Raw genomic sequence first — 10,495 nt, forward strand, 5'->3', positions numbered from 1 at the left:
GGCCATGTGCACTTTTGCAAGTATGACTGCTTCGCTTCCATAGGTTAGCTTGAAAGGAGTTTCTCCTGTAGGGGTTCTCACCGTCGTCCTGTACGCCCATAGAACACCTGGTAGCTTATTTGGCCATATTCCCTTTGCCCCCTCAAGCCGAGTCTTGATGATTTTCAACAAGGATCGGTTTGTAACTTCGGCCTGACCGTTTGCTTGGGGATGGGCGGGCGAGGAATAATGATTTTGAATTCTGAAGTGTTCACAGAAGTCCCTGAAAAGTGCATTGTCAAATTGTCGTCCGTTGTCAAACACTAATACTCTGGGCACCCCAAACCTGCACACAATGTTCTTCCAGATGAAACTCTTGACATTTTGTTGCGTGATACTTGCTAAGGATTCTGCTTTTACCCATTTGGTGAAATAATCAATACCCACCACCAGAAATTTCATCTGCCTCGTCCCAAGTGGAAAGGGACCCAAGATGTCTAACCTTCATTGTGTAAAAGGCCATGGGGCCATCATCGGGGTGAGATATTCTGATGGTTGTCTGGGGACGCTACTAAACCGTTGGCATTGATCGCAGATCTTGACATATGCCTTGGCATCAGCTTGCATATTGGGCCAGTAATAGCCTGCACGGACGACTTTGTGGACAAGTGATCTAGCGCCTGAGTGGTTGCCACATGCTCCTTCATGAACCTCCCTCAATACATAGTTGGCCTCTTCCGGAGCTAAACACCTCAGATAAGGTTGTGAAAAACCCTTTTTGTATAGTACCTCGTTCATGAGGACGTATCTGGCTGATCTGACTCTAAGCTTCCTGGCCTCGTTTTTTCCTTTTGGAAACTTTCCGTCCTACAAGTATAATACTATTGGAGTCATCCAATTTTCTTCACCTTCTTTCTACTGCACCTCTGGAAAGTCTATGCTGGGCAGGTATTGAATTTCATCAAACTCGTCCATTACCTCGCTCGCTGAGGCTTCTTTTGCTAAAGTATCTGCTTCCATGTTTTCTTCTCTCGGGATTTGAATGAAATCAGTTTCCTTAAACTTCTTTACAAGGCGTACCACCTTATTAAGGTACTTCTTCATTCATTCTTCTTTGGCTTCACATGTCCCATTTACTTGGCCTATGACTAGCTGAAAGTCTCCCAGGACGAGTATCGATTCTACTTCCATAGATTTAGCCAACCCTAATCCTTTAAGAAGGGCTTCATACTCAGCTTCATTGTTGGTTGTTTGATACTGCAGACAAACCTTGTGCTTCAATTTATCTCCTTCTGGGGATAGTAAAACAACTCTTATTTCTCCTGCATGTTGTGTAGATGATCCATCCACATGGACGATCCATTTCTTTCTATTCTCTATCTTGCTTAAGTCATCATAACTCGAAGTGAACTCTGCAATGAAATCTGCCAAGGCTTGAGCTTTTATTGCATGCCTTGGTTGATATCTGATGTCAAATTCACTAAACTTGACAGCCCATTGGATCAGTCGTCCTGCAACTTCTAGCTTGTTCATTACTTTCTTGAGCGGATGATCAGTCATGACATTGATGACATGAGCTTGGAAGTAATGCCTTAGCTTCTTGGAAGCCGTTATCAATGCAAAAGCCAGCTTCTCTATTAGCAGATATCGTCCTTCCGCTCCCCTTAGTGCTCTGCTTGTATAGTATACGGGCTTTTGCACTCTTCCTTCCTCCCTTATCAATACTGAACTAACGGCATGTGGGGTAACTGCTAAGTACAAATACAACTCCTCTCCCAACACGGATGGACTTAGTAAAGGAGCCGTAGTGAGGTAGATTTTCAAGTCTTGAAAGGTTTTTTGACACTCGTCTGTCTATTCAAATGCCTTTTTAAGTACCTTAAAAAATAGCAAACATTTATCAGTAGCTTTAGAGACAAACCTGTTGAGGTCAGCAACTCGTCCGGTAAGAGACTAGACTTCTTTGATATTTCGTGGAGGTTCCATGTTCAGTATCGCCTAGATCTTGTCTGGATTTGCTTCAATCCCCTTATGTGAAACCATAAACCCTAGGAATTTCCCGAATGAAACTCCGAAAGCACACTTGCTAGGGTTCAACCTCATGTTATACTGCCTAAGTGTGTCAAACGTTTCCTGCAGGTCGTCCAGATGCTTTCCCTCGTCTTGACTTTTCACCAGCATGTCATCTACGTAGATTTCTACATTCCGCCCAATCTGTGGGTGAAACATGTGGTTAACCAACCTCTGATATGTTGCCCCAACGTTCTTCAAACCGAAGGGCATCACCTTATAACAGAATAAACCCTGACTTGTGACAAAGGATGTCTTCTCTTGGTTTGCTTCATCCATCCTTATTTGATTGTATCCAGATAAAGCGTCCATAAAACTAAGCAGCTTGTGACCCACAATGGAATCTATCAATTGGTCAATGCGTGGCAACGGGTAGTTGTCCTTGGGGCAAGCCCTATTTAGATTGGTGAAATCTACACACATTCTCCACTTACCATTTGGCTTCTTGACCATTACTACATTGGCCAACCAGTCTGGATAATAAACTTCTCGAATGAACTTCGCTACAGTCAACTTCTGCACCTCTTTTTTAATAGCATTGTCTCTCTCAGGAGCAAACACCATTTTCTTTTGTCGTACAGGCTTAGAGGAAGTATACACATTTAGACGGTGGGTAATGACACTAGAGTCTATACCCGGCATATCCTCATGACTCCAAGCAAACACATCAATACTTTTCCTCAGGAAACAAACGAGATCCTTCTTAATCTTTTCTTCTAAATCTACTTCAACCCTGGTGCACATCTCAGGGTTTTTTTTGTCTAAAGAAATATTTTCCAACACTTTAGTGGGTTAAGCCACCATTCTCTTTTCTTCAATATTCATCGTCTGAACTTGCTCGTCCATGGCCAACATGGCCAGGTAGCATTCTCTTGCTGCCAGCTAATCTCCCTGCACTTGTCATATCTCATGCTCCGTTGGAAATTTGACTGACAGGTGGTAAGTAGATGTAATTGCTTTCCAACTATTTAAAGTTGGTCTTCCAATTATGGCATTGTAGGAGGATGAACAATCTACCACCAAGAAATTCACGTCTCTAACTACCTGTTGTGGGTATGCCCCCACCACGACAGGTAGTGTGACAGTGCCTACAGGCTGCACCTTCATTCCACCGAATCCTACCAAGGGTGAGTTTACTGGACAAAGTTGGTCTCGTCCAAGCCTCATTTGTTGAAAGGTAGGATAATATAAAATATTTGCTGAACTTCCATTGTCCACCAACACCCTTCTAGTTGTATAATTGGTAATATGCAAAGTAATAACAATGACATCATCATGGGAGTGGTGGACTCTTTCAGCGTCTGCATCTGTGAATGTGATTGCTTGCTCGTCCGTGGTCATCGTCCTTGGAGATTGTCCAGAGAGTTGAACATTCTGCACTACTTTCAGATACGTCTTCCTGGACTTAAATGACTGACCGGTTGAGCTTTCTCCTGTAATAACTCTTATCTCTCCAAGCGGGGGGCGTGACGACTCTTCTACCTTCCCTTTCAACTTCTCATCCTTATGCTCTCGTCCAAGGAAATTTCTCAACTTTCCTTGTCTTATAAGATTTTTAATCTGCTGTTTTAGATCGTAACATTTGTCCGTGTCGTGCCTATGGTCTCTATGGAAGCGGCAATACTTGTTTCTATTGCGCTTATTGGGATCTCCCTTCATTTTCTCTGACCATTTCAAGGAAGGATCGTCTTTGATTTGCATAAGGATCTGCTCGAGCGGCATGTTCAGTGGCGTATATTGTTGACTCCGTGCTAAAGGACCAGCCCTCTTACCATCTCGGTCTTTTTTTATCTTCCGCCTGTCCCTTTTTTGGACGAGGGCCTTGCTCGGAGTGACGCATGGGTTTGCTTCCATTCTTTCAACTCTCTTCCTCTTCTTGGCTATGATTGCGTTTTCAGCATTCATAAAGTTTTGGGTTGAATGGACGAGTTCAGCCATGGATTGAGGCTTCTTCTCATAAAACTTATGGATGAATAAATCAGAATTAACCCCGTTGTGAAAGGCTGCCAATAGTATCTTATCATCCACCTCATCCACCGTTAAGGCTTCCCTGTTGAAATGAGTGATGAAGGACCACATGCTTTCATTCTCCCCCTGTTCTATGGTCAACAGGCTGGATGAAGAACGCTTGTGTCTCTGTCTTCCAATGAAGTTATTAACGAACAACTTGCTCAACTCTTTGAAAGAACTTACCGAATTTGAGAGTATTTTACTGAACCACACTCGTGCCGGACCTTTGAGGGTGGTAGGGAAGGCTCTACACATAATTTCATCCGGGACCCCCTGAAGGTGCATTGTAGTCTTAAAAGTAGCAATGTGATTAAATGGGTCACGCATTCCATCATACGAATCCAAGGAAGGCATCTTGAATTTTGGAGGCAAGGGGTGACCATTGATGGAAGTCGTGAAAGGGGAATCTGTTCGGTGAACTAGATCCTCTACAAGATTGTTCTTCTCATGTTCTCCCTCATCTCATCCATAACCTTCCTCATCTGGTCAATCTCTCTCTCCAAGTGTGGCACCCTTCTTGATGTGGTGGCCCTTGATTGACTTTCAGGCACAGCATTTCTTCCATCTCCCTGGCTCTGGTCTTGTTCTTCCCCATATGCCTCATGTTGTTGCCTCCTAAGATTGATCTCCCTTGTCAGTTCTTGGTTCTGGCAAGTTAACTCTGTCATAGCGGCTGCCATGGATTGCACATGTTGAACAGAGGATGGTTGCATGGCAGGCACAGATTGACGATCGCGATGGGGATGGTTAGAAGCATCCCTACTTTCTTGATGGCTTGGGCTAGTAGCCCTCGATCTAGTCTGAACCATTGTAGCCTTTTTGTCAGAGAAAGGAATTGTAGAACTCAGATAAAATCTAACAAAACTTTCCCACAGACGGCACTAACTGATGAACACAAGGAAATTAGTAGGCTGAATGTCTCGGGCATTGATGATCTCAGTGTGACTTGGAATGTCCTGAAAAGATAAACAAAAAATCAGAGGAGACCGAGGAAGACCGGCCAAGAATCCTCCAATGGTAAAGTTAGTATTTTCAAAATTCCAATTTGTATGGAAATGTCTAAATACCTTACCCTCCTGTAGAAGAGCCCTTTTATAGTGTTTGTTTGAGGCAGTTATTCCCCCTACCATTGTGGAGTTCGGAAGATTCGGAGGTAACTTCCATAACCGTCATGAAAGTTACATTATTTGGGATCCGTTTTCTACAAACCATTTATTGGGGGAATAGTTTGTAGTCTAATAGGAAAACAGAGGTCGTGTCGAGGAACATGTTCAGGACGCAAGGTGCTCATCCTTACGTCTTCACGAATGGACAAGCTTACCCTTGGACGAAAGTGCCTTTCCATTAAAATTTTCCTTAGGACGAGACATATGGACAAGTTTAGAAGTTGGTCTTTTTTATAACACTATCACATATGATTTTATCTTAACACATAACTAGATTTTATTTTTTTTAGAAGAACACATAATTAGATTTTTAAAATGTAAAGAGTAGGTGGTTCCACTCTAAATACAATTCCAATTCGGTTTCATACATATATATATATATATATATATATATATATATATATCCTAATTTTAGGCCTATTATAAAGTATAGTGAAAATAAGATTATCAAAAACAATACGAGAAATCCAAAATTTTATGATATGTATATACACTTATAAATTACAAAGTATATTTTCTTTATATCATGGAGTTAATGAGAGGTGATGTAGAAGGCACAAAGAGACATCTATTTAATTTCACAAGCTTTTTTTTTTTTTTTTTTTTGATAGAGTTAATTTTGCAAGTCAATTGTATTCTATTTCTAGGTATTTGTAGTTAATTAGGTAATTAGCATTTTTTTTCCCAAAAGTCAAGGTTATTTTTTGTAATTCCAAATGGTATTTTCCTAGCTAATTAATTAGAATTAGTTAGAATTTTTTTTTTTAGAAAGTTATATTAGTTAGAATTAAGGTATAGTAATCTGTATAAGCACATTAATGTACTCCTATTCCTATATAGTCAAATTATTTTTATGATAAATAAAAATTTTCATGAAATTCTTCCATTGGTCTAGTGCTGAACATTGGGTGTTGACTCCTAGAGGTTCTTTTTTACTTGATACCAATTCAGGGCCGGCTGAAGATATAGGCGACTTAGGTGGCTGCCTAAGGCCCCCACTTGTAAGAGGGCCCCCAAGTAGGAATAATATAGTATATAATATTGTTTTCTCGTCTGAAGAAGAAAAAAAAAAAAACTGTTTCTCACACTGAAGTGATGCCATCATCGTATCTTTAGTTTGCAGAAGAAAAGATTACAAAAGGCTCTTTTCTCATCTAAGGAAAAAAAAGAAAAAAAAGAGAGGCTCGTTTCTCGTCACTTCAGGCTAATGCAATTACCATATCTGCAGAAGAAAAGATTACAAAAAGCCCATTTCTCATCTTGAAAAAAAAAAAAAAAAAGGCCCGTTTCTTACACTGAAGTGACATGAAATCCCATCACCAAATCTTTAACTTGCAGAAAAAAAGATTACAAAAAGCAGAAATCTTTAGTTTGTAGAAGAAAATATTACAAAAGGCAGAAAGAAAAAAAAAAAATCGCCCACTCTCTGACTCTCTCCAGTCTCCATCTTGATTCAAAAAAACAAAAAAAAAAACACTCTTTTTAGTTCACTTACTCATCAATTGGTGTTGGCATTAGACTTGGTGTGTTCACAGATCTGCATTTCAGGTTCGTTTTTTGTTTTCTCCTCCTTTGCCTCTTTCGTCTTCTTCATGGTCATTGGTTTGCTGCTGGGTGTCTGGGGTTTTTTTTTTTTTTTTTGGTTGAAGAGGAGTTTGCTTTGCTAGTTTGCTATTGCTCATTATTGCTGAGTAAAGACTACAAACAGTGCCGACAAGAGAAAACAAAAAGACTTAAAGAATTTACTTTACAAAAAGTGAAAAAGAGAACCTTAGATTTCTCTAGAAGCCAATGGGCAATGGCATGATCCGGACCCTTGGATTTCTCTAGACTCTCTTAGATTTCTCTAGATTCTAAAAGCCCCTTAAACTCTTACTGTTTTAGTCTTTTAAAGTGAAAAAGAGTTTTAAGTCTTTTACTCTTACACATTTTAGACAGCCTTACACGTTTTGCTTTCGCTTTTTTTTATTTATTTATTATTTTTTTTTAAGAAATCAGATTTAGTGTGCTTTCAGAATAAATGATAACTCTCCAATTAATGTGCTAAATTATATAAAAATTCTAGAATCTTTTCCAAATGCATGTATTGCTTTCAGAATATTACTAACTATACCTGTTACAGTTACTTCCGCAGAAAGAAGTTTTTCAAAATTAAAATTAATAAAATCCTATTTAAGATCAACTATGTCATAAGAAAGATTAAGTAGATTAGCTATATTATCAATTGAAAAAGACATGTTAGCAGAACTTGAATGCAAAAATTTAATTAGTAATTTTGCCTCTCAAAAAGCAAGAAAAATAAATTTTAATTGAAAAAAAAAATATGAATTTATAATAAAAGGCCCCGTTTAAAGCTTTCGCCTAGGGCCCCCAAATTCATTGAGCCGGCCCTGTACCAATTTCAAGCAAGTTTATTAGGTGTTGAGTCTGTTGACTCTTTATTTTGTCTATTCTTTAAATTCTGTGTTACATAGTTTTGATTTTGTCGGAATGAATCAAAGTGGAGGGATGTCGAGGCCACTGAGGGAAGCCAGCAAAACAAACACAACATCAATTGACCCAAAATAAAACAGAAGGGAAAAGGAAGATTCTGTGGTTTTTCCTTAGATTATGTTTGGTTTGTGAGAAATTTTCTAATCATTGAATGAGGCTTGGAGAGGGGGAGAGGGGTTCGAATTGGAGTGCATTAATGGAGGATATTGCCCCTAGCTAGCAAGGGAAACCATGGCAATTATGACCATGCATGAATGCTTCAATGACAGTGTCCATGGAGATTATTAGGATTGTATTTGTCTATTGCTTACAGAGGTTGGTGTAAACAGAAGGGTAGTTTTGCTTACAGAGGTTCGAATATTCGAATAACAAGTAAATATGTGAAGCAAACTAATCTCTCTTCCCACCGTTCAAACCTTTTACTATTCTCTTTGAGTATATTTTAATTGATAATATTAATATTAAAATAATGGTTAAATGTCAAATTCACTTTTTTATTTTTATTTTTAACCTTTCAGTTTTTGGAACAGATAGTAATTTATCATAATATCAAAGTATGTGAGAGGTGTTCATCAAACCACACAAATCGCAAAAACCGCACTAAAACCGCACTAAAACCGCTTGCAAAATGGCATAACCACACCGCACCGCAAGTAACAATGCACTGCACAGTATGATGCAATGCAATTTGTGGTTTTATAATAAGAAAACCGCACCATACTGCACTCTCTCTATATATTAATATATTTATTTATTTTTAATATTAAATATATTATTAATAGTTTAATAACCCTAGTTTTCAAAAAAAAAAAAAAAAGTTTAATAACTCTAGTAAGTGTTGATTAGGAAAGCCAACCCAAAATAAAGAAAAACTAGCTTAATAGTTTAAATCTTGACCCAAAACAAATGGAAAAATTAGTTTTGGACTGGGTAGGAAAAGCCCAAAATTTGAAAAATATTCCAACTTCAAACTGTTCTAACCGCACATTATACACCATACCGTACATGTAACCGCAAAAATGAGGTGCGGTACGGTTATGATTTTAGCTAAACTTTAAACTGCACTGCATCGCACATGTGACCACAAAAATAAGGTGCGGTGCAGTTATGGTTTTAGCTAAACCACACCGCAAAGTACAATGCTAAAAATGATTCAAAATCACACCGCACCGAAAACATCCTTATATCTAACTTTATATTCAAACATAGTCTCTATTTTACCTCTCATTTAAAAAGTAAAATATCTCACATATTAGACTTCACTTTACAAAGGAAAATGTTAAAAAATAATTAAATGATTAAATTTATCATTTTCTAATAATTCAAGCTTTTATAACAAACTTATAATTTTACTTTATAACTATCATTTTCACTATAAGAACGGCTAAATGATAAGATTATAGTGAAAACAAGCTTGACTTTTAGAAAATGATAAGAATGGTTAAATGAAGGCAAGCGTTTGTTTGTTTGTTTGGTTTTTTTTTTTTTTTTTTTGGGTTCATAAATGAAGGCAAGTGTTAAAAGAATAGTTAAATTGATTAAACTTGTCATTTTTACTATACTTTTTATAATGAGTCTCAGTTTTGAGCAACTGAATGTGAGTTTGGTTCCAAATTAAAAAACCAGTTTATTTTACTATTCAGCTTATATTTACTACTATTTATGAGTTTTATTGCACTTTTTGATACTATGCATGAGGCTCACTGTACTATTTCAGTTAACTTTTACCTTTATTTATAGTATTTTCAGCAAAAAAATTTTAGTTTCAACAAAATAAATAGATTCGAAATAGACCCTAAGAAAATAAAGTTATTTCAGAAAAACTCCCCCTTAATATCATATGGAATGGAAATTGAACTGAGCCCAACCAAATAGGGCTTCCATCAGTGAACCTAGTTGTGCCCAGTTCAAGTGACTAACTGACCCAGACCCCTGAGCTAATAGAAGTTTCATTACGCAGTAGTAATGCTTAAAATAGTGAGGTTGTGGGCCTTGTGGGCTTGTGGCCAATAAACTCATTGCCTTTTCTGTTCGACCTTTTCTCATGGATGTTTTGTTACAGTTCACAACTTTATCTTTCTCCACCGTGACATAAATTTGTTGTGATTTGCGAAGCAAGTGACAAATTTTTAGGGACATTGATTTTATTATATGTAAATGGGTTAAGCGAAGGGTCAGTTACTAGATATGGGCCTCAAGATACAGTAGAGATAAGCCCAGCCCATTAACTTTAGCACGCCACAGCTTAAATAATTTAGGCTAAAGAGGTCGGCCTTGTGCTAGCTCCAGTGACGGTCAATCCAAAGGGTGTATTTTGATCAAGAGTAATATTAGGGAACAAAAATTTTCATAATTTTTTTCTTATGACAAAATATGCTAGAGTATTTTCACAATAACCATTTGTAATTAATAAAAGAAAAGAAAAATGTTATGTCTATAAAATTTTTACAATAAATTCTAAATGATAAGTAATTTCATATATAAATTCTAAATGATAAGTTGTTATTGGCTAGAAGTTGGATTGAATCCTGATTTCCCAAAAAAAAAAAAAAAGGCATATCGTGCCTTGAACTAATGATAAAAAACTATTGCTAGAAAGTTGGAAAAGATTAAAAATCATCTCCACATCCACACTTATTCCAGGAAAAAATAAACCTTAAAATCCAATTAAAGCAAAGAAACAAAATTCAATTATAGTCAAATAATGTAACCTTAAAACTTATTCATTGGGCTAAGAGCTCTTGTAGCTTAATTAGCACTTTTTAGTATTTCCAACG

General features: G+C 37.4%; 1 protein-coding gene across 1 annotated transcript; it reads right to left on the reverse strand.

The window, feature by feature from the left end:
- Positions 1 to 2,949: 2,949 nt before the first annotated feature.
- Positions 2,950 to 4,413, reverse strand: LOC126710253 (uncharacterized). The gene has a single exon (XM_050410635.1). The coding sequence runs from the start codon at positions 4,411 to 4,413 to the stop codon at positions 2,950 to 2,952; it is 1,464 nt and encodes a 487-aa protein (XP_050266592.1).
- Positions 4,414 to 10,495: the final 6,082 nt, after the last annotated feature.

This window comes from Quercus robur, chromosome 12 (assembly GCF_932294415.1).
Source record: "Quercus robur chromosome 12, dhQueRobu3.1, whole genome shotgun sequence".
NCBI classification, from domain to species: Eukaryota; Viridiplantae; Streptophyta; class Magnoliopsida; order Fagales; family Fagaceae; genus Quercus; species Quercus robur.

Bases quoted from the DNA above. Each gene is read 5' to 3' on its own strand.
- LOC126710253 (XM_050410635.1), bottom strand. From the start codon at position 4,413: ATGCCTTCCTTGGATTCGTATGATGGAATGCGTGACCCATTTAATCAC.